The sequence below is a fragment of the Podarcis tiliguerta genome, assembly GCF_965153285.1.
Source record: "Podarcis tiliguerta genome assembly, chromosome: 5".
NCBI classification, from domain to species: Eukaryota; Metazoa; Chordata; class Lepidosauria; order Squamata; family Lacertidae; genus Podarcis; species Podarcis tiliguerta.
Window position 1 is genome coordinate 94408940 of NC_139538.1, and position 25239 is coordinate 94434178.

General features: G+C 42.3%; 1 protein-coding gene across 3 annotated transcripts in view; it reads right to left on the reverse strand.

The window, feature by feature from the left end:
- PACSIN2 (protein kinase C and casein kinase substrate in neurons 2) overlaps nucleotides 1-25239 on the reverse strand; it is a 50523-nt gene that overhangs the window by 12424 nt on the left and 12860 nt on the right. For all 3 annotated transcript variants that reach the window (XM_083440835.1, XM_083440834.1, XM_083440833.1), the window contains exons 2-7: nucleotides 15492-15603; nucleotides 8068-8224; nucleotides 6860-7095; nucleotides 4853-5008; nucleotides 2904-3079; nucleotides 253-373 (exon numbers count right to left, since the gene is read on the reverse strand). In XM_083440835.1, the coding sequence (XP_083296961.1) occupies nucleotides 253-373; nucleotides 2904-3079; nucleotides 4853-5008; nucleotides 6860-7095; nucleotides 8068-8224; nucleotides 15492-15551 (906 nt within the window). In that variant the 5' untranslated portion in view covers nucleotides 15552-15603. The remainder of the gene's footprint in view (nucleotides 1-252; nucleotides 374-2903; nucleotides 3080-4852; nucleotides 5009-6859; nucleotides 7096-8067; nucleotides 8225-15491; nucleotides 15604-25239) is intronic.

A 25239-nucleotide genomic window follows, 5' to 3' on the forward strand; every position in this document is an offset into this window, starting at 1 on the left:
ATCATAGAGTTGGAATAGACCACAAGGGCCATCGAGTCCAACATGCCTCCTTCAACATGCCCACATCTCCCTGGATGACAGCCACCCTCCTCCCATCCATTCCAAAGAGAGGAGAGTCACCAAGAGCTTCCCTCTGTGAGTGTGTGGCAGCCGGGGCAGATGGAGGTGCCTTTTCCCCCATGGAGGGGGGCACGGCAGCACCATTTTGTGGTCCCACCAGGAAAAGGCTGCAACAGAAGATCAAGTCCTTACCTCAAACTGGGGCCAGTTCATGGACATGCCTGGACCATGATTAGCTCTAAACCACCTCAGATCTTCAACAGTGTCTGCTGCTTTGATGTTCTGCTCCAATTCACGATAGATATTTTTATAGCTGTTAAGTAATACATGCTGATTTAGAAGTTGCAATGAGCAAATCAGAAAGGTTTCAGCTATACAATGTTTTGCCTAGGTATTATCCTAGAACATCTGCATGAGGTTCGGTACAATACAGACATGTAGTAGATAGGAAAAAGGAGTAATATCTTTTTAATCAGTTCTATAAACAGCTGGTGAATATTTTCATACCACTGTTTTAACAAAAATATTAACCTTTTATGTGCAGTTAAACATATTCATCATCAGCTAAAAGAGAGAGAGCTTTGTTGCTTCAACCCACATTAGTCAATCTGGATGGAAAACACAAACCAGACCAACTGTAAAATTTGTGCAAACTTTATTGTGAGAGTATTTCCCAAGGGCAAGGTGAATTCTGTTATTAGATCGGCACATCTACTAGGCATTTCACTGTAGCACCAACAGACTTACTATTTGGTATTACTACTTAAATACGAACTAGCAGAGAGAAACATTTGACAAATGTTTAACACACAGGCTGGTTTTTTTACTAACAAGGGGATTGGGTCAGTGCTTGCACTACTGCACTGCACACTTCAGCGATAAAACTGAGTCTAGCAACATACCTGCGTCCATTTTACTCTGATAACTGAGGGGGAGAAAAATCCTAAAAATAAGAAGTTTACTTTATAGTTTAATCAAGTAATAATAAGCAAAAAATAAATAAATCTGGTGCATGTGTTTTAGCTGTTAAACATATTTTCTAGAGGAGTATAAGCAGCTGATGAATAATATTTGGAAAAAACACTTTGAAGCTGGCTGTGAGCAAGGGGATCTTTCACTGACCAATTAGAATTAGAAGTATTTAAGAGTTAATTTCTTTACCTACCTGTCTTTGGGGATAGGGTAGGTTGTATATAACACTATCATACAATTAGTTTTTCCTTCCTGGAAAGATTAGTGCTGCGCCTAAGTGTGTTAGAAGCTATATGGAATTATTCCGTTTTGCGGCCAGTACTTCACCACTAACAATCGTGAAGACAAAAAGAGGCTGACGCCAAGAGAAGTTGGATGCTTTTCTAGAGAAAATACACTCTACCCCAGGCATAGGCAAACTCTGCCCTCCAGATGTTTTGGGACTACAATTCCCATCATCCCTGACCACTGGTCCTGTTATCTAGGGATGATGGGAGTTGTAGTCCCAAAACATCTGGAGGGCCGAGGTTGAGATAGTTTGCCTATGCCTGCTCTACCCTCCCATTATCATAAACTCACTCAAGTTGATCTTTATAACCTTCTAACTGATAATCTATTAAAAGCCTTTAGAACATTGCCCTGCTTAATTTTAAAAATTTTTTTAATTACTTTAGTAAAGGTATTTTAATAAAATACTCTGTCTACCTATATCTCCCACATTGGGGATTCACCTTTGGGTGAATCTTAATATTCTATAAATAAACTACTGTCTCTCATTCTTGGACCTTGTGGTGAAGGGTGGGGTAATAAACAAACAAACAAACAATTCTTTTGGGAATGTTATGAGGATAAAATTTGGGGTAGACCATTATCATAATGTTACAAAGCATATGCATTTAATACTATTTATCATTATTGTATTTATTTCTGTTTTATTATTTATTTATTCCTGAATAAGCCTGTTAGTACTGTTAATGCTCTAAACTAAAATAAATCACATTAATTAATATTTACCATTCTGTTCCCAGCTTGTCAACATCATGTTTTCTTATTGTTACTTTCTACTTAATAAACAAACAAGCAGTTTCAAATAGTGCTAGCAAAACTGCAGGCGGGAGACCCCTTTTCGGAAGCCCCTTCCCTTTCACAAAGGAGGGTTACACCCATGACGGTGCATGCTTCCTAAGAAGACTTTTTTTTCTTACTGAATCTTCAAATTTATGCAGATTTAACCAAATCAACTAAGATCTCTTTAAGTAAAACACTAAGAGAAAAATCACTGGTAGCTTTTAAAATGAAGCCAGTCACAATCACTAGCTTGTGAAAATCGTGTCTTCCTATAATCCTCCTCAGAAGTCAGTAAATTCAACAGAAAAATGTTTAAATATAGGTTAGGTAAAGGTAAAGGTACCCCTGCCCGTACGGGCCAGTCTTGACAGACTCTAGGGTTGTGCGCCCATCTCACTCAAGAGGCCGGGGGCCAGCGCTGTCCGGAGACACTTCCGGGTCACGTGGCCAGCGTGACATCACTGCTCTGGTGAGCCAGAGCCGCACACGGAAACGCCGTTTACCTTCCCACTAGTAAGCGGTCCCTATTTATCTACTTGCACCTGGGAGTGCTTTTGAATTGCTAGGTTGGCAGGAGCTGGGACCAAACAACGGGAGCGCACCCCGCCGCAGGGATTCGAACCGCCAACCTTTCGATCGGCAAGCCCTAGGCGCTGAGGCTTTTACCCACAGCGCCACCCGCGTCCCTTAAATATAGGTTATGTCACCCCAATTCTATATTCTTTAAATAGTGAGCTATGCTAGCATAATTTACTGTTAGAAGACAACTTTGGTATGCAATGGCTTTCATCTTACACATTTACCCTGGAACGGTAGACAAGTCGAGATGTTTCTGAACTTCCAACAACACTTCTCGGAAGAAACGGATACGTCTTTCCTCAAACTGCTGACACTGCTCAAAAACCTGCTCCATATTTTCCATATATTGAGGCGTTGCGTTGTCCAGGTCTTTCAGAGCCTTTTCATACTTTTCTCTCGTCTTAAAGACAAACAAACAAACAAATCCAAATCAGATCAGCTAATAATAATAATAATAATAATAAAAATATTATTATTATTATTATTATTATTATTATTATTATTATTATTAATACCCCGCCCTCCCCAGCCAAGGCCGGGCTCAGAGCAGCTTACAAGCAATAATAAAAACAAGATGAATGATTACAACTTAAAAACAAAAGTAAAATACAACAATTAAAATAATGGAACATTAAAATATTAAAATGTAGCCTCATCGCAGGAGGAGAAGGAAAAGAAAAAAGAAAGAGAGGGAGGGAGGGAATCAAATTGGCTCCAAGCCAAAGGCCAGGCGGAACAACTCTGTCTTACAGGCCCTGCGGAAAGAAATCAGATCCTGCAGGGCCCTGGTCTCATGAGGCAGAGCGTTCCACCAGGCCGGGGCCAGTGTTGAAAAGGCCCTGGCTCTGGTTGAAGCCAATCTAACTTCCTTAGGGCCTGGGACCACTAGGGTGTTGTTATTTATGGACCTTGAGGCTCTCCGTGGGGTATACCAGGAGAGAATTGGGGAAACTAGGTCTGACCAGCTGGCTATGGCACAGGCAAGACTAACCTTGCTGCACTGGATTGCTCACAGGTGACCCGGAAGAGCTAAGCTAAGGTTAGGTCTACAGGTGGATGCCACTAAGATATCCTGGCTCAAGTCTGGCAACCTGTCTCCCATTAGCACAGTTCTAATTGGGCGTTGACTGCCTCACTTCAGTCTCTGGCTGTGTAATAAAGCATAGTAGTTTATCGTCATGTACTATTATTAATAAACATTTGAATATCTATAGCCCTTCATCCTGTATCATCATTCTCTTTCCACCATGTGAACCGACTGTCTTTGTGTTTCTATGTCTTTTCTTGCTGCTCTTTTCTTTGCAGAGTGTTTAAGTAAGCCATGTTTAACATGTGGTCTTTTTCTATGCTAATGGTGTTGGCTTTTTGCAATATGGTAGCGCTGCAGAGAGCTTGCTGGGGAGATCATGCATTAAAAAGGGACCCAAAAATAACTTAAACAAGGCTTTAATTACAAAAACAAAAACTCCTTTTACACTAAATACATTAACAAACAAACACGACCCAACCACCAACCCATCCCCCAGGGTAATGGCAGAGCTAGGTGCTGCTCCTTATATACTAACACCCAATTCCTGACACAGTTTAATCAATGCAACTCAGCAGCACCTGCTATGTTTCACAGCTGTAAAGCTAGATCTCGTTATTTTGCTCTGGCCCTTGCTCTGGCCCCTTAAAACATACACATCAGATGAAACAATGATGAACCTTTACTTTTAAAGAAACAATTCAACAAATGGAGGTGGGTAACTTTGGAAGCAACTTAGAAGGGGGAATTTGAAAGGTCTAACAGACTATCTCTTTCCATGCTTTCCTTTGCTGCATGTTCTGTGATTTCAAATCTCTGCTGGGGCTCTCTCACCAAAGAATTGTTGGAGCACTCTCAGAGGTGCAATACATAGTTCATTCACACACACAAAAATGCCACTGGCATATCTAGAATGCAACAGGAAGAGAAGAACGCTTCATACAACTGAACAGCAAAGTGAGAGTGAAAGTGTGCACATGTACGCTCCAAATACCCTAATTTGAATAGAATAAGGATACTAATAATATGAGACAGCAGGTGACAATTTTTTACGCTTGTGCTGGGATCACTTATATTTACTAATCTATTTTTCCACCTGGAAGAAATGCTTGTAAAGTCCCGTGTTCAGAGTAACACACAGCTTACCTTAAGCACATCCTGTTTACTTTTATCAACTTTGTCCTGCAGTTTCTTCAGTTGTTCTGGATTCAGGGCTGGGTCAGCTTTGCTATTAGTCTCTCTGGATACGGCCAGCTTTTCTTCCTTGCAGGCTACATGGTATGCTTTCTTAGCAGCTTCGACCTAAGTGACATGTTTTAACAATAATTTCATCTTTGTACAGCATCACTATAAGCACCCACCATAGATTAGAAAGTTTGAGAGAGGGGAAATATTGCTGTAGGACTTAAGGAGGTATCAAAATATCTTTAGATAACCTGATCATTATATTGCTGAAAAGTACGGTGACTGCGTACTTTTGTGTACAGTGAGCCAAACTGAGGCGCCAATAAATACCCTTTCACACCTTACACACATGAAGAGGTCCTTGTGTAGTTAACACAGCCCTGTTGCTGGTCCTGTCCCCATCATGAGGTAGACACTGGCCCTGCCCCTGGACACCCAAAAGGCAGTATATATGTGTGCAGGGGGAAAGCATGTGTGAGCAGCTACCCTGCAAGCATTCCAGCAGCATAGAAACAATGGAGAATTGTTGGCTCACACAAGACGGAAATGAGACTTCCAATCTACAGATAGAACAAAAACTTGTAGTCAAGGACTTAAGCACATGTTTGGCTCTCTGTGGCTTTAAGACCAGAGGGAAATGAGCATTGGCCGCAATTTCCCTAGAGAGTGAGAAAAATAGCAGTGGAGCCAACTGCTGCAACATTACAGTGGTGCCTCGCAAGACGAAAAGAATCTGTTCCATGAGTCTCTTCGTCTAGCGGTTTTTTCGTCTTGCGAAGCAAGCCCATTAGCGGATTAGCGCTATTAGCGGTTTAGCGGCTATTAAAGGCTTAAGGGATTAGCGGATTAGCTGCTAAAAGGCTATTAGCAGCTTAGTGCCTTAGAAAAAGGGGGTAGGGAGCGGAAAAAAAACCCCAGGAATCGCAAGACATTTTCGTCTTGCGAAGCAAGCCCATAGCAAATTCGTCCTGCGAAGCACCTCCAAAACGGAAAACCCTTTCGTCTAGTGGGTTTTCCGTCTTGCGAGGCATTCGTCTTGCGGGGCACCACTGTACTCCATTACTGACTTTTGCTCTCACCAGGAGGAAAGAAGAGATTCTTGAGGAAGGCACAGGGCCCTGCTGCATTCTCCAATCAAGAAACAGCACACTATGGGCAGGAGAAAAGAGGAAAGAAGCGGGAGAACTGGATGCAAGGATGTCCTTCTGCAACATTCAGTTCTTCCTAAAAAGAGATCAACAGCCCAGCCTACTGTGCCTCTCTGCTTCAAGGACCAGAAAGCAAGGAGGGGACATGATCAACAGTGGAGTGGGCTCTCTCAGAAGGTGGCAGACTCTCCGTCACTGGAGGTTTTTAAGCACAGGTTGAATGGTCATCTGTCCTGGATGCTGTAGCTGAGATTCCTGCATTGCAGGGGGTTGGACTAGATGACCCTTGGGTCCCTTCCAACACTTTAATTCTATGGTTCTATGTGAAAGCACCCAATGCAATGGAGAAGGAAGCTGTTAGACTATGCTGAGTTGGATAAGATGACTGGGAAGATTAGATAATTAAGAGACCAAAAGTTCACAGAGGACTGGGGAAAATTTGTTGAATATCTGGAGAGTATAAGTGAGGGTCAAATAATGCTAGAGGGATTTAAAAAAGCACTGTGAAAATGTGAGAGGTATTGTTAAAAGGGAATAGAGGAAAAAAAGGTTTAAACAATGACAATATAAACAAAAGAAATGCGTAAATTAATAATGACTATGAAAGATTTACGGAAAAGCTGAAGGAAGTCCAGAAAAGAAAGATTTGGGGAAAATTTGGATGTGAAAACAATGTATGCTATGTTTTGTTTTTGTTGTAAATTGATAAAAATTATTTTTTAAAAAAGAAAGCACCCAATGCAGCATGGATACAGGAGCACGGAGAGGTGGAACAGTGGACAAAGTTGCAAGGAACACCCAGTACATAACAATCACTTACCTCTTTTAGCTTTTTGGCCCATGGCTTCTGAGCTTTCCTAAATCCATCTTCAGCTTCTTTGGTTTCCTTAAATCCACCCATTATTTGCTTGTGAAATGCCTCCTTCTGCCAGTTCTTTATCTTTTCGAAGTCTTCATTCATTAGGGCACTTTTTACTTCTATGTGTAGTTCACTCACCTTTTCGGCCTCAGACATAAATGCATGCCAAGCCTTTTCAACGGTACCATACTGGGGCCCTGATCACAAAGATGAGGAAAAAAGCAGCAAATGAAGTCATTTTTCTCACACTATCCTGAGTTTTTAAGGGAGGACTATAAGCAGGCTTCCTCAACCTCAGCCCTCCAAATGCTTTGAGACTACAATTCCCACCATCCCTGAACACTGGTCCTGCTAGCTAGGGATTATGGGAGTTGTAGGCCAAAAACATCTGGAGGGCCGAGGTCGAGGAAGCCTGGACTATATGACTACATTCACTTCACAATAAAGCAGTTAATGGTTTACTGTGAACATACAGAGGACTGACAACACCTAGTGTGTCTACTGTGGTTCCCCAGAATAAGCCAGAGGGTCCTTAACACACCATCTGAGACCATGCAAAGAGGCTGAAAGGCAGGAGCATGGTCAATGCCTTCTAGATCACCCACCAAGATTTCAGTAACGCAGGCTAGGTCAGTTCTTTCAATCAGGATCAAACCCTATATGACAAATCCTATAACACCAACCTGGCATTAAGCAGCAACACCATAAGACTGGTCAGATAAACTTAAATATTCTTTAATTATCGATCCCTTTGGTCCAAGGATAGGTATATATTTTTAGGTACCCATTATGACTGAACCTGCATTCACTCTATTTTTTTCTCTTAAACCTTCTTAGAAATCAACTCCAGGACCTATATTTGTGTTTTTCATAACTTGTTGGGTTCTATTATTTCACCTTTTTTAAATAGAGGGCTAATTTAATTAAGGATAGCTAGACTCAAGGAAATTACCAAATCACTTGTGTTAAAAAAAAAATGGGTAGATTTTGAAATCTGGGCAAACAGCTACTCACTGACATTTTGGGAAAAGGATGGTATCCAGGGTTACTGCACTTTTTTCAGTGCTTCCTACTAACCCGCTAAGATCTCCTAAGTAATTAAGTGGACTTGCACACTGCCATCGATACAGAAAACATAAACAGGCAAAACAGACAAAAGTTCCCTTTACCCTTTTCTACAAGTTGTCTCCACCTTTTCGCCCATTCAGTGAGCTGCTGTGCATAGCCCTTTTCTATCCTTGCACGCTCATGAATGCAGTTCATCAGATCACTGCAAAGTCTATGACCATCATCAATGCGTTTCACTGTCCGCTTGTAGTTTCCAACCTAAAAAGAGAGACAGAAACATTTATATAAACACATCTACGGCAACAAATCCAACCTCTTATTTAAAATGGACGCCAATTGTTTTTCTGTTCCTAGAAACATGACAACCATTCTTAGGTTAATTACGAAAATGAAACTTGTACTGAAAATCAGTTTGTAATGCCAATCACAAGCAATCAAATACTATTAAATGACCATGATTCTGAATGCAGTGAAATATTCCCTAAATACATTGAGGTATGTACCAAGGAGTCAAGATTTGAGAGAATTCCAATTTTTAGCTATAAGCAATCTTGCTGCACTTGATGTGTTAAAAAAGTAGGCATTTTCTTATCCAAGAAAGCCAGCTTAAAGTACCATAATCACCTTTCCTAATACTATTTTATTTGTGTTTCCTATTGAGGACCAAATCCAATTCCCTTACACACCTAGAACTCGTCATACTTACCAGAGTTCTGTTATTTTATAAAATCATCATCATCATCATCATCATCATCATCTAACAGTTACATTCAGATGAACAATTGAGCTAGCTAGGAATGTTGAAGTGCTGCTGGCCTTATTTGTAACCAGCAGCATATTTTTCATATAAGACAAAGCCTAGAGCACAGTCTGTAAGAAAGATCTTAAAAATCAAGGCTGTTCCATAGAGCCAACACTGCCTTTTAAATAATAATAATAATAATTTATTTATACCCTGCCCATCTGGCTGAGTTTTCCCAGACACTCTGGGCGGCTCCCAATCAAGTGTTAAGAACAATACAGCATTAAATATTAAAAGCTTCCCTAAACAGGGCTGCTTTCAGATGTCTTTTAAAGATAGGATAGCTGCTTATTTACCAGCTCCACCTGGTACGCTGAGACCCTACCTGCCTGCTCTATGTGGGGCTACCTTTGAAGGTGACCCTACAACTAATCCAGAATGCGGCAGCTAGACTGGTGACTGGGGGCAGCCGCCAAGACCACATACACCGCTCTTGAAAGACCTACACTGGGTCCCAGTACGTTTCCAGGCACAATTCAAAGTATTGGTGCTGACCTTTAAAGCCCTAAACGGCCTCGGCCCAGTATATCTGAAGGAGCGTCTCCACCCCCATCGTTCTACCCTGAAACTGAGGTCCAGCTCCGAGAGCCGAGAAGCCAAGTTACAGGGAACCAGGCAGAGGGCAGAGTGGCACCCGCGCTGTGGAACGCCCCCACCCCCAACAGATGTCAAAGAGAACAATAAGTACCAGACTTTTAGAAGACATTTGAAGACAGCCCTGTTTAGGGAAGCTTTTAATGTTTGGACTACTGTATTTTAATATTTTGTTGGAAGCCGCCCAGAGTGGCTGGGGAAACCTAGCCAGATGGGCAGGGTATTATTATTATTATTATTATTATTATTATTATTATTACCCTGTCCTGAATAAGGATTTGTCCACTGTCCTTTCCTCATGCAAGAGCACAGGCATCAGCTCCAAGGGTGTATGGGGTGGGCGGGCAGCAGAATTGTGAGGACTGATCTGGGAATGAAAGCACTGCTTGTTTCTAACTGCCAGTCACCTAGGAGCCAAATGGGACTACTCTGGGGAGGCCTATTGCGGCTTCCTGAGAGCCTCCAGGCTGCTGCACCACTTCCCCAGAGTCCACCTAGTCAACCAGTTCGTTGCAGCTAGCAGAGGACAAGACTCTGGGGTTATCACAGCTTCATTCTGCGAGATTTGAAAGTCACGGCAACAACCCCCTTAGGGTCTCTCACCCCATCCATTTCCTTCCCCACCCACCCGCCATGCAGACCTGCCTCTAAAGCCACAGAAAAGGGTAAGAGCTGCTATGGTTCGTCTTAGTGTGTCGTCCAAACCCGGGCTTGTGGCTTAACATAGAACAGCAGCAAAATGATGTAGGAGCAAAGCTGCCACAATCTCCTGCTCAGGAGCCTGCACATTTGCTAGTTTGCACTAAGTCATGGTTTGACATGGTGTTCCTGGCAAAGAAATCCATTCAAATGTTTTTTTCAGTTGGCAACCCTCAAAGGGGCAGGAAAGTGAAGCTTAGACTCTCACTGCTACTAAAAGGTATTCTGAGCCCTTGTAGTTTCTGCATTGGCAGAATCACAGGAGACTCCCTACAGGAGTGAAATTTGAAGTCCTCTTAGCATACAAATACATCTGCCAAATATTCTCACTTACAAATGAAGCTGTTGTCTTGCCAAACTCAAGGCGGACACCATGTCCTTGTTGCTCATTCCCTTCTGGCAATCCACTTGCAAGTATTTCCACTTAATACGGAGTACATCATAAGTGACGTTTGCAACTGGCACAGCTTATACGGAACAGTATCACCTGATGCTTTCAGAAGGGGAAACCCTTTAGACCTTTTGGTCCATTGTAAACAATCTGCTTTTAGCACTATCCTCATGCACACAACAGTCAAATCCCTAAGGCTATTTACTCGGTATCTACTAAATCTTATATTGTATTGCTAAGATTCACTGGTGATCTGTGGCATCTTTATGTAAGCCACACTTAAGTTCAAAGTGCAATGGGAGCTGCCTATAAACCGTGAAGGTGGTTCCTGGATTGAACTTCCACAAACCGCAGGCAGGTTTCATGGGAACTTCACAGGAACTTCACTTGCATGGCCTTGGAGAGTGTGGGGGAGGGGAGGCGGAAGGTAATTAAATACTGTAGCCAAACTACCGTACGTTTCCATGTGTAACACGCCCCCGTATATAAGACGCCCCCTATTTGGGGGGACTAAATTTAAAGCAGGGGTGTCCAACAGGTCAACCACAATCGACAGGCCGGCCCGCAGTTGTTAGAAGTCAGTCGCAGGCTCATTTTTGTCCGCGGGTAGAAAAGGAGCTTTCGGCTCCACCCCCTCCCTCTTTCCTTTATCTGCACACAATTTGAAGAGGGGTAGAACCAGTGGCGTAGCGTGGGGGGTGCAGGGGGGGCCGGCCGCACCGGGCGCAACATCTGGGGGTTAGGGTTAGGGGGCGCAAATCCACGGGTTAGGGGGCGCAAATCCACGGGTTAGGGGGCGCAAATTTCTTGCCTTGCCCCGGGTGCTGACAACCCACGCTACACCACTGGGTAGAACACTGCCAGTTTTTCATTCTGTGAGTAGATCACAGTGCCTGATTTAAAGAAGATGGGGGGAGATGGCACAGAGTTGTCAAGCTTTGGGGGGGGGGGAGAGATTGCCCAAAGCTGTTGAGCTTGTTTCGGGGAGGATTGACAAGAGTTGTTTTCTGGGGGGGAGTGCCCAGTTGCCGGACAACTTGTGGGGGTGAATGCCAAAAATCTCTCACTCAACTGAAACGCTAACAGTTGCAAGCCACGGCAGCCAATCCAAAGCAGCCCTTTACACATCCGCAACTAACTGCAGATAACTCACCCAACTGACAAAGCAGCCCTAACAGCAGACACCATTCACCCACCCAATCACAAGATCGTGTTCACGGCTGCAACCAATCGCCTGTCCCCCCTCTGCACTACCCATGTATAAGACCACCCCCCATGTTTAACTTAAATTTTGAGTAAAAAACCCTCATTTTATAACACAAAAAAGTACTGTAAATGCAAGTCAGAGATAAAAATGCAATCATGAACACACTTCAGTAACTTTCAAAAAGTTTTTGTATTTTTGTAAATGGCTTTTAGGTATTTTACAATCCTGTAGTATGTAATTTTTATGTAATAAGTAAATAAAAAGACTTGCCTCTGATATTTAAAGGCTGCATAATTCCTACAATAGCAAAGTTATTGACAAATTCTAGAGGCGAATAGTTGTGCCCACGCAAGCAGAACCTGAGGCTCAATTCAGACAAGCCAGAAAGCAGTAGCATGAGCTTGCAAATAACAGGCAATGTATGGTCCAGACCAGTTCATCTGCTTTTGTATCCCATCCTCTCAGCACTTGGGTCATAGCAAATTATTTTCTGGAGGTAGAACAACAGGTGTAAATATGGTTTGCCAATCTGGACATCACAGCAAACCACAAATGGTTTGCAAACCGTAATTCACCATAGTTTTGAACTTTCTGATTCCGTTTTGCCAGTACCACGGTCTGTCGTGATGACTGAATAGAGTCTGGGTTCTATCTGCAAAACAGGAATCTAGTTTAAAAAAAACAACAATGGGCCATGATGATACTATGCAAATATATCTGAGGATGGGCGGGGGGGAGGCTACTGGGAAATTTATTCTGCTTGGCTGCTAAAGATAAAAGAATGTGTCATTTGTTTTCAGGTCAAATGCTTCTGATGGACAATAGCCTCTGAGAGCATTTTATCGTTTTTGATCTTTGCAATCCGGCAAGCAAAATTTGAACTAAGCACTGTTTACAAAGAAGATCCAAAAAGTTAACCATACTTTGTTTTTACTAAGCGGAAAGATGTTACCAGTTGGTTTCCTGTGCTTAGCATACACAAAGGCAAAGACCTCTTTGCGAGAGTTCGCTTAAGCAGAAAATGAAATGTAGCAATACTTCAAAACCTTCACATTTTTATCCCTAGTAGCGGAACATGAAAGCTGGAGATTAAATTTTTAACATCGATATTTTTATATTTTTGGGGGCAAACGGAATCTTGAGATTTGGCTAGCATATCTATAAATGCAGCTGGTGGAGAAAAGAGGAAAATTCCGCTTTCCACCAGGTACATTTCTTCCCACAAGGTCTCCCCCATTTAGTTATTTTGTAGACTACATCTGGAATCAGTTTCTACTTGTGTTATAATCAGCAGGCAGAAAGCTCCTTTGCCATGGACCAAGGGCTTAGACACATTCAGTGGGCTCTCTCTTTAAAACAGCAGACAATTTATGTCATATCAAAATTATTTCTAAAAATCTCAAGTCTGAAAAGCAATCCCAAGGATAGATTCTGAAGTTCATTTGGTATGTGGAATGAGCTGTGGAACTCTTTCACTTCCAGCCAATGGCTATTGCGACCAAGTGCAGAACATCACAAGCTTACCTACTTGCTACCTTCCCCAACATTAGCTGGATTACTGTCATGTGTTATATGTGGGGCTGCCTCTGAAGACAGTTTGGAAACTTTTGGAGGCTTTTGGTTTTGATACTTTTGGTTGCCCTTTTTTACAAGTTATCTAGCCCCACAATAGCCTTTCTGAGAACAGCACGTTGGGCTATGCCTTAGATACTTCATCCCTGCTTCACCCCTATGTGGCATTCCAAATAGGGTCATATAATCAAAGTGTGTAACAGCATTGCAACACCGGCAATTTATTTCCCTTTTTCCCTTTCCTAATTATCCCTCTCACAGAATTACCGTATTTTTTGCTCTATAGGACTCACTTTTTCCCTCCTAAAAAGTAAGGGAAAATGTGTGTGCGTCTTATGGAGCGAATGCAGGCTGCGCAGCTATCCCAGAAGCCAGAACAGCAAGAGGGATTGCTGCTTTCGCTGTGCAGCGATCCCTCTTGCTGTTCTGGCTTCTGAGATTCAGAATATTTTTTTTCTTGTTTTCCTCCTCCAAAAACTAGGTGCGTCTTGTGGTCTGGTGCGTCTTATAGAGCGAAAAATACGGTAGTCTTTCACAGGTGCTGCATACCAAGTTACTGTTCTCATTGTGCTATCTATAATGACAGCAATATCTCTTCCCCCTCCAGTGTTTATCAGTTTCAGTTACTTATCCAACCTAAATTGTCATTCTGTTGGTCAGCTCCCCAGTTCAGAGACATTTCATTCTCCAGAATAACCTGAAAACTTGACAACTTTACCACTCAACCCAAACTTCTGATAATTAATGAACAAGTGGAACAGCACTAGTCAGCTTAATTGAAACAGGTATCTTTCCCAAATATTTCACAGTAAAGACAAAGAATTAAGTCAACAACTTCTCTGAAATCTCCTTCACTTCCCCACCCTAAGGGGTAACAAGGGTAGAGCTCTATTTGGGTTTGACTGTGACCAAGCTGGTCCAAAAGGGAGGCACTCCTGAACTCAAATAGCCAAGAATGAAACGTATGGGGTAGGGTAAATCTATGGTTAGCACAAAAATGTGATATTTTTCACAGTAGAAAGACTGGCAATGACAGTGCAATTTAAAGATGCAATCTATCCAGAGACTTTCAGAGGCACAACACTTTAATGGAGGTCTGTAATTCAATAATGTTATTCCCATCAATGGTTACTTTCCCCAATGAAGACAGATTTTAAATCTAATGAACCTGCATATTTTTAGCCTGCTCCTCCTCTATGAAGGTCAGGGTGGCTTACATTTCACTGAAGTTCCCATTTTACCTGTGCAACACCCTTATGTGGTAAGCTAAGTGGAAATAGTAGCTTGCCAAGGCTGCCAAGAAAGCTTTAAGAATGGACAGAGACCCGACCTTAGATTTCCCAGACACAAACTGAAAGCTCTACAGGCCAACGCTTACAAAGCTTGTGAGGGCAGCACAGCTTGTCAGCAACATGGGCGGTTTTTTGGGGGGCGGGGGTTTACCAAGGCAGATAGAAATTGTAGGCTCATGTGTTTTTAATATTGTATTTTAATGTTGTAACCTATCCTGGGACCTTAGAGTGAAGGGTGGCAGACCATAATAAGAAGCAATAAATAATATTTTTAATGTAAAGTATAAAATTAAAGTCAATACTGAACTGAGAAAACACAGGCAGAAAAAGTCTAGTATATGACTTAATCCATTCACACATTTTGTATAGTGTTGAATCCAATAATTCCTTAAACCAATTAACCCTGATAAAAGAGAGACAACCAATACAGCTGTTTTAAAACAGGGTTTATATGCAATCTAAATGGAACATCAGCAGTTGCGTTTTGAATCAATTGAAGTTTCCGAGTTCAGTGACAGCCCCACATAGAGGGCACTGAAATAATCCAACCTGGAAGTTACCAGAGCACGGAGCACAGAGGCCAAGTCATTTCTGTCCAAATGAGGCCATAGCTGGTGAACCAGCTGGAGCTGGAAAATGACACTCGTGGCCACTGAGGCAACCAGAGCCTCCAGTGAGAATGCTGAATCCAGGACCACAGCCCAACCTGTGGGCTGCTCCTTTCAAGGGAGTGCAACCCCACCCAGAAAATGCTGTTTCCCCACCTCCCAAACACAAGCACTCAGGGCACATAACACATTTACCATCCAGCCTGATGACGAGTTCTGGAGAAGTCAAAAGCCAGCACACTCTTTTATGGTATTTTGCTTGGTCTAATAAAAATGTCGCTCCAATACAGATTTTGGGATTTCTTATGGTGCAACCTGTACTTTTAAAAAACATATTGTTTCCTCTTTTTTCTTAATTACCTCCCAGAAGCTGTCACTAGGAACCTCTTCTCCAACAGAATCATAATACGAGTCAGACATCTCTACACACCCAGTGCAATCCGGAGTCTTGTAAATATGAGTTCTTCAAAGTCTGTAGAGAGGAAATACAAAGATCAGCGGAACAAAGAATTGAACTTCCACATTTTTAAAGAATTAAAATTATTTTAAGTTTGCAGTGGAGAGAGAGAGAGAGAGAGAGAGAGAGAGAAAGACATTTGTTTTATGTATATATTATATTATATTATATTATATTATATTATACAGAGCCATATCTGACAGGATTGAACTGTCAGAAGAGTAAAATACTCAAGCGAAATATTAAGTTAATATTGGTTCACATGTCACGGTAAGCCAAACTTTTACCAGGACTGCACAAACATGCTGGCTCCAAGAAAGGAGCTCACATCCACTTTTCTCCTCTGCAACCAACGTTTGGATTAGCGTATCGTCTGAACCCAGAATGCTGGTAAAGCTCTTTCCTCCCTAACCACAGTCTGTACCCAGGAACAAACCTTCTCTACAGGTGGTGATGAAGGAGCAGACAGCTCACCCATGAACCCGGAGTTGGATGATAAGCCAAACTCGGGTTTAGTGCCATGCTGAACTGACCAAAAAAGGACAAGAAGGAAGCAGAGTGTTTGCAATCTCCTCCCAGAAAGCAAGGATGTTCACATTAAGCCAGTTTGGTTTCTTGTTATGTGTAAACAAAGCCCAAGTCACCTGTTTTGCATCCAGTCTCCAGGCAAAGCCAACAGGTCTAGGGGCAAACAGGTCTTGGAGCTTCTGCAGTCAGAATACAAACTCCCAGGGCCAATGTACCAGCAAGGTTACATTACAGCAGTTAGACAAGGCTGTTTTCTAATTTTAAATGGCATCAGTAAGGATTTTTGGTCCCCTCTTTTCCTCATGTGCTCAGGTCGACTTGGAGTATATTCCAGCTACTTACAGAAATCATTTTTTGTTGCCAAGCTTGAACGTTCTTTGTCGACCATCTCACCACCACCTGGATCATAATCAATGCGTGCCATTTTTGGAAGCAAAATGCTTAGGAAAAGCCCTTAATTTTGAGTTCACACAGAACAGATTTGAACCAAAAGATTTGTTCAATGCATACAGGAAAGTGTTTTCATGGTTGTCAATTACAAAATACATCTAGATATCAAGTGCAGAACAATGTGCATGTCATGAAAACTGCTATTCATACAGACCAAAACATAGCCAAACCTCCATGCTGAGTTCTAGCTAAGGATTACACTGCTACCACCAAAATTTTGAAATTTTAGCCAGGCAACTCTGAGAGATAGACAGCAAAGAGCTTACCCATAGCAGCCTTGGCTCTATTTAAATTTCTACTGTTCCAAATTTTCATTTGTGATGAAGAAAGTCATTCAAACCTCCAAATTATAAGATCTTTTTCAAACTTATATACAGTAATGTCCTTTTGTTTTTAATAAATTGGCTTCCGAGACCAACCTTATGGAAATATTTACCTTTCAGAATTCAGCCTATGACTTTGTAATGTTTACATGCCAAGGGAAACTGGGAGTGGTTAACACAGCAATGAAGACACACGCTCTTTCCAATCAGACAAGTCACAATATTTTTGGAATAAAGCACTTTCTTCATGATACATCAAGTTATGCTAATATTAATTTTAAGGTTTGTACATAGCATTGATGCTACATGGTGAGAAAGTAGGAGCAGGCATATTTGGGGAAATATTATGAAGTCATAGCAACGACCACACCAGAAAAATCTCTACTCACACAGGACTTTTTAAAAATAAACTAGATACTAAAATACCAACATTAAGCTAGCGATGACTCACTCCAGTCTCCTACAGTACAATGATTAGAAGAACAGCCAGTACCTTAACATATCTGATGAAAGAGATTGACTTTGCCTTCCCCCACTCAGCACAAAAGCAATTGCCCTGGCATTTATCTCTACAGCAGTAGAGAAGCATAACTGGGTTGTGTTTCATCCTTAAGAGTCCAGACTACTTTTTAAAAATGAGGGAGCCGTGGCACATTTAGACTGAGTTTCACAAAACAAAGCTGTATAAAAAATGAGTGGACATTAATTCAGTATCTCAAAGGGAAAGAGTATCTCACTCATTCTTAGAATATTAAAAATAATTAACTTACATCACCAGGTGCTCAAAAGGCTTGGCAAAATTACTTATGTGTACTCTTGATCCAGATTTAAACCTACCATTCTTATTTATGTCGCATAATTAATTAACCACTTAACTGCACAAACAACCACCACAAAGTTGCATGTTCTTCTTCAGCTATATGCTGTACTTAGCCAAATTTGGAGAAGAAAAGTATTTTGAACAATGGAGAGCAATTGATTTTTGTGGACTGCTTAAAGGAGCATTCAGATTTTTAAATCGCCTAGCCTCCCTTTAAGCTGCTAGCCTTCCAGGTCTCACCCAAAGCACGGAAACTGTTGAGCTCACGCTGGAAACTGAAACCATCAACCCTCACGGCGAGATGCCAAGTTACAGGGAACCAGGCAGAGGGCCTTCTCGGTAGTGGCACCCGCCCTGTGGAACGCCCTCCCATCAGATGTCAAAGCGATAAACAACTACCTGACATTCAGAAGACATCTGAAGGCAGCCTTGTTCAGGGAAGTTTTTAATATGTGACATTTTAGTGTATTTTTCATCTTTGTTGGAAGCCACCCAGAGTGGCTGGGGAAACCCAGCCAGATGGGCGGGGTACAAATAAAAAAATATTATTATTATTATTATTATTATTATTATTATTATTATTATTGGAAGCCAAGAGCATCTGTGGGAAGAGAGAGCACTAGAGTGGCAGAACATGATGAGGGCAGCCAGTCCTCTGTGCTATGGCAAAGTCACTTCTGAGCTCGAGAGGAGGGGGGGTTGCGGGCTACCCCCTCCCACACACGCAGGGGCTGGTTCTAGCCCCCGCGAGAAGAGGGAATCCCGGGGCGTGCCTGCGACCCGGCCCGCCAATCGGCGGGCAGGGGAGGCGTGGCCTAGCCCATTTAAGGCCGGCTCGCCCGGGGACCGCCCTCTTTGTCCCGTTCCAGCTTCTGAGGGTCCACCAGATGCCTTGGTTATCCAGCTGGGGGAGAATGACCTTGCATACCACAAAGCTGTAGACTTGAGATGGAACATTTTCGATGATCTTGCTGATTTGATGGCGGTTTATCCAAACATGACTATCTTGTGGTCCTCGTTGCTTGAGAGGAGGACATGGAGGGATAGCTTAAGCCCGGTTGCAATCAACAGAGCGAGAAAAGTTTTGGAGCGGGCTGTGGCACGTAGAGTGGCGGCGCTGGGCAGGTGTGTCATAGGCCACCCCGGCATCCAGTACAGCAACGAGGCCCTCTACAGATTGGATGGCGTGCATCTGTCAGATGCTGGAAACGAGATTTGGTTGGGGGATATCATAGCAGGGATTAGGAGTTGGTTACAGGTTTGAAGGTATTGGCGGCGAGCTTTGCTCGATTGGCGGTTAGGCATTGGCAGGGGTTAATTGTTATGCAAATGAGGGGGGAAGGAAGCACCATCACCTTCCCCCAATGAAAAGGGTAGTCCGGTAGAGGACTCCGGGGGGCGTTGCCTTGTCCGAAACCTAGGGAGGTGAGGGCCTCCGGCACGCCCCCGAGCAGTGACACCCGTGGGATTCTAGTTGGCGTACTTCAACAGGACTCCCACGGCTTGTGGATAACCCTTCCCGGTCTCCATGCCGGGTAGTCAATAGGAGCCAGTGCCTAAGGCCAATACCTTCCAATTCCTGTAATCAATAAAGTTGTGGCCTTTTTATGCCCATTAACCTTAAATAATGTGTCCAGTGTCTTCATTTCACTTGGGGGGAGGGGACTCGCCACGCAATGCCCCCCATGGAACACATGCCAAGTTCAGGGAAACGTTGGCACAGAATTGGGGGGAGAACCAAACAGGAGGGACAAACGTGTGAGGTTTTTTTGAAGGGGGGATGACTGACTTTGGCAAAGGTGCTGCTCATCTCAATCTCAACAGCCACATTTTTCTCCTTGGAATGCCACCATATCATGACACATCATCATTCTGAGGGGGCTTCCAATAATGGTTGCCCTAATGACCATCTCCTAAGATATTCCTAAGAACTTTAGGAAATTATCTGTATATGATCGGGGGTTACACACAGAATGTCCCCATCTATATTAGTTACTCATTTACACACCCACAGCACAATATCACAGTGAAGCCATTACAACTGTTAAAAGTGAAATTATAATATTTTCCATATTTTCAAAAGATACTGAAATGACTAGAAATCAGACTGGGAAAATAATGTTGCAATTAGATGCACATTTACCAAGAAATGCTTCAGCTCAAACACTCACAGGATTGGCCTGTAAATATAATATACCTCAAAAGCATCAGCAAGATCCCAAACATGTTACCTAGAAATAGTACTACAGGTGTAAGTTTGGCTGAGAAAAATGTAGTATCAAATCACAGCAAACCATGATTGCTTGAAATAGAATATTTGATGACGTGGAAATAGATTAATTGGCATTTCCAGTACATTATCAGCCTCTTCAATGATTATTTGATAAATAATGACAGTGCTGCTTTCTAGGCAACGCAATACCCACAACAAACAAAATTTCAATAGCTTAAAAAAGGCATCACTTTACTAACTGGATAGAATAAAACTGATCAGATACTTGGATCAAGAAGCCTAGCCTCAGTTAAGGCTATTAAAAACTTACTAGCAAGTTGCCTGCAAGTCATTATTTTTAACCACAATGATCTCGACCAAACATGCTTTAGCTCATGTCTGAACATAGTTGTAATGCTCCAATATGCAAAACCTGACTGCAAGGGTTTTAGGATTAAGTAATGGAGAATTATTTTACAGGAAAACATTTCCCTGCCTGGCTGATCACATGACCCTATTGCATAATAGTTTCCCATGCTAATGTGATGTTTTAAGATCCAAGCAGATTAGCTGAACTTAAACTGAACTTTGATACACACATTGATGTTCTAAATTGTTTTTTAAATAGCATCCAAAGTTGATTACAACAGACACTTCACACTAGAGGACGATGCTTTCACTTTGACAAAATTCACTTTGAAAAACTAACTCCTTTCTATTGACTGCATTCAAAGGCTGCATTCAAAATCTGCACCACTTCCTCATCCCAAAACTGCTTCCTCACCACTTCCCCCTCCTAAAACTGTTTCTAAGACTACCATCAGATCAAAAGCGACTTTCTAAGAACAATTTAAGCCTTGAAACATCCTTCAATGACTCCTCCTGGGCAGTCATCATTCTACCTGAACCATGAGCAGATCTGCCCAAGCCTACCATCTTAGACCCCAGCAAAATACTTAAGTTCCTCATGACATACGGAGATATTTGTGGAGGCAAGCTAGCATACTTCTAGTGAAAATTCTCAGGGACAGAACACAGTAGTGGAGCTCAGGGATACAATTTAGGATGCAGTGCATTGGGTACAAAAACGGTTTCACAAAATACCACCACCACCCCATTTAAGGCATGATCTGACAGCAAGTGTCGGAAACCTGTGACTCTCCAGTTCCTGATGGGACTCCCAGCTCCCGTTAGTTCCAGCCAGCACGGTCAGTGGTCTGGGTTAATAGGAGTTGTAGTACACCAGAACAGGCGGCAACCATTTCACACAGGGGTTCCTTTCCCAGTCCACATGAGCATTGGTGGTGTGAACAATTCCACCCTGACCCGGTTACACCTCCCTCCAGAGCCAAAGGTTCTCCTGCGTTCGCAAACACATGTCCATTGGATGCGCCTGAAATGGTCGCCACCCGGATCTGGAAACTAACAGGTTTCACACCCATGTCTTACAATCCATTTCTTTAATTACTCACTCAATACAGTGGTGCCTCGCAAGACGAAAAGAATCCGTTCCGTGAGTCTCTTTGTCTAGCAGTTTTTTCGTCTTGCGAAGCAAGCCCATTAGCGGATTAGCGCTATTAGTGCTATTAGCAGTTTAAGGGCTATTAACGGCTATTAAAGGCTTAAGGGATTAGCGGATTAGCTGCTAAAAGGCTATTAGCAGCTTAGCGCCTTAGAAAAAGGGGGTGGGGAGCGGGGGGAAAACCCCAGGAATCGCAAGACATTTTCGTCTTGTGAAGCAAGCCCATAGCAAATTCGTTTTGCGAAGCACCTCCAAAACGGAAAACCCTTTCGTCTAGCGGGTTTTCCGTCTTGCGAGGCATTCGTCTTGCGGGGCACCACTGTATTCTAGAAAGCATCACAGAGAATTAGCCTCCAACATAAACTGTCATGAAAAATCCCAGGTATGAAAATCCAACTTGTTTTTTTTTTTTTCAAGTTTCCTTAAGATGTGGTATCATTAACATATGCAATAAATTACACATTATGGCCCAGGTCCAAACAGCAATGCAACTAGTTCTAAATGCCCAGAGGTGCTTTGAGCATGTGTTTCTCAAATAGGAACCCATCCTCCCAGCTGCCACACTATTCGTCTCTTGTGAAATTAATGAGTTTGAAAAAGCAGTTTCTGCTTTCAGCGCCCTCTGCTCAAAGTAAAAATATTCGGCTGGACACACCTAAAAACTCTTTGGGACCTGGCCAGTCTGCAATGCCTTGTTGTGCAACCAGTGTGTGAACAGGGTTCCTTCGCAAGCACAGCACTGCATGCCAAGCAAAACCCCACACAATGTCCCCAGAGCTTAAGATTGGAACTTTTTATTTCTGGCCAACTGTTCATTACTAGTTGACCACATCAGGAAGACCAAGCCACAGCTGAATAAGATATGATTGGTGAAATTACAGGTGGTCTGGCAATGAGTAGGAGCACCATTTATCAGCTCAAGCCAATTCACCAGCTGTGACCCTATCGAGATAAAGCTGTTTTCTTACAGGACACCTGCCCTTCTGGCATCCAATTTCAATGCAATTTGCATTGTCCAAAAGTTTCAGGGGCCACAGAATACAGTTGCTTGGGTGTTGAGGAGGAATAAATGCTCAAACTATGTTACACCATTCTGGTTCAGCTGCACTGGTTACCTATTTGCTTCCAGACTCAATTCAAAGCACTTGTAATGAACTTCAAAGCCACTAACGTTTGGGGTCAAGCCACTTAAAAGGACGACCTACACCCCATATGAACCTATTAGAACATTAAGATCAGCGTTTCTTGTTTGCTAACTAGGAAGGGAAGCTAGCCTGGTAGGTCCAAGAGATAGATAGGGCCTTCCTGATGGGCACTTCCTACAGAGCAGGGGTAGGCGACCTAAGGCCCGTGGGCTGGATGTGGCCCAATCACCTTCTCAATCCAGCCCGTGGACGGTCTGGGAATCAGCATGTTATTATATGAGTAGAATGTGTCCCTTTATTTAAAATGCATCTCTGGGTTATTTGTGGGGCATAGGAAATCATTCATTTCCCCCCAAAAAATATAGTCCGGCCCACCACATGGTCTGAGGGACGGTGGACCGGCCCATGGCTGAAAAAGGTTGCTGACCCTGATACAGAGCTTCCTTCTGCAGGAAATATGAACAGCAACCTCCTTGGTGTCTTCTAAATGGGTTTTAAAAACACTTTCTGTTTGAGGTATCATGGGATGATAAACTAGGTTGGGAGAATCTGTTTTCAGTCTCTGTGTTGGAATGGCCAGCTGAAATATACTGAAATGAAACAGAAGGGGTCCTGTTCATACGAAGACTTCTGCTTGTGCAAGGCAAACCTCTGTCCCTTTCCTCCTCCACCCCATACCTCCCAGTGGGGCTCTAGAGGGCTGGGGGAGCCCCTAGAACAGGGGACCTTCTTGGTAGTGGTGCCCACCCTATAGAACACCCTCCCATCAGATGTCAAAGAGATAAACAATTCTACAACTTTCCAAACACATTCAAAGGCTGTCCTGTATAGGACGTTTTTCATGTTTGATGTTATAAGTAATTGTTGATGTTATGATGATGATGATGATGATGATGATTCCATTTTCAAAGCTCATGCATACTACAGACAGTTGCAGTATAGGCAGACTGCACACTCACTGAACAAAAAGGTGTTCATTCAGACAAAATAATGCCTACCAAACTCTCATCCCCCCTCAGAATATTTTTAAGTGATATCTTTTGTTATGACTTATTTGTATTGGATCGGATTGCTGTATATTTTGATGTTTCTTCAGCTTGTAAACCGCCTTGAGTATAGCAAAATGGAAATGTGGTATACAAATTAAAAGGAAAGTGAAAATGAAAAGTGAAAAGTGAAATTGGCCATGCTGCTTGGAACTGATAAGAGTTATAGTCCAACAACAACTGAAGGATACTACTTCGTCTCCCCTGGTTTAAACATTATTCACTCTCCCAAGTAACAACTAATGAAGAAGAACCAGATAGGCAAACTCAAACTCCTTCACACACTTTGCCTTGCTAAATATAACAGGGAAGGAGGAAGAAACTTGTCTGCAGCTTGCAGGGGAAGCTACACATCTGCCCAAGTGCCATAAGAAGGACATTTTGACCTCACTAGTGAGCCACAAATGTTGGTGGGGTTAAGCTACTTGCAACCAAAAACATCACTCCAACTGAACAATTCTGACTTGTCCACAGATTGAAAGGGAACTCAGCCAAACGAATACTTTATTTAGCAACAAACAGTACCAGCCATGAATGGACACTAAAATCTCAGATGTTCCTCTACAAAACATCTTCCACCTTCATAATAGACAATTTGCAGAATCACATACAGTAATGGATAATAACACTACTTTTCCATCTCTTCAGCAATATCCCTTGCTTCCCAATTTAATGCAATACTGAAACTCATATATACTTTTGGTAACCTTAAGAAGCCCTTTCCAAATGTTAACTTTTAATTTCATTAAAATTTGTTCAATGCCTCCCCCACCCCCAAAAATCCATACAGCTTAACAAAACCAAATCCACAAAAAAACACTAAGCTATCAACAGAAGATACCAGCATCATAAATTTCAAAAAAACAACAACACCTATTTAGCTGGTCCAGATAACTAGGTATTAAAGTTTTGAAGAGTTTACAAATCTTTACAAAACTTCTTTGTTCCTCAATTCCTATTACTACGTTTTTCTTTTAATAGTGGCAAGTCAGAATATCACTTGAATTTCTAAAGTGAAGGAAAGAAAACATTTTGAAATAATTGTGACTCACTATGTAAGTTGCTTTGAGTAACTAGGAAACCTTAAATAACTTGACATTATACAGAAGTTCTATCTTTGATGGGGACAGAACTATTCTGGAAAAGCCTAGGCTACCTTAGCTGGATAAAAAATGCCCCTTATGCCAAACATGATATGGCTAACAACAAATTAAGAAAGAAACACAGGCAATGAAACGGTAACACCAGAGAAAGGCAATACATGAAGGCCTAACTTTATATCCCATTAAAAACAAATATAATGTACCTGCAATTAAGTAAATCCACAAATAACTAATCCCTGACCTTCTATATTAGAGGTGCTCCGAAAGTGCTTGCAGTCACGCCAACACTAATTCATATTTAGCATTTGATCTATTATCCTATAGGTGAGGTTTCTTTTAGGCCAATAATTTTAAGCTAAGTTTGCAATACCATCTATCTTCTTACAAATACCTTAAGCATTCCACATTCTTCCCAATTTCACATGCTTGCATAATCATGTAGATCTGTGCCTGTCTTCTCCTAACAGAACTGTAATACCTGCAGTGTTCTGCAAACAGAATT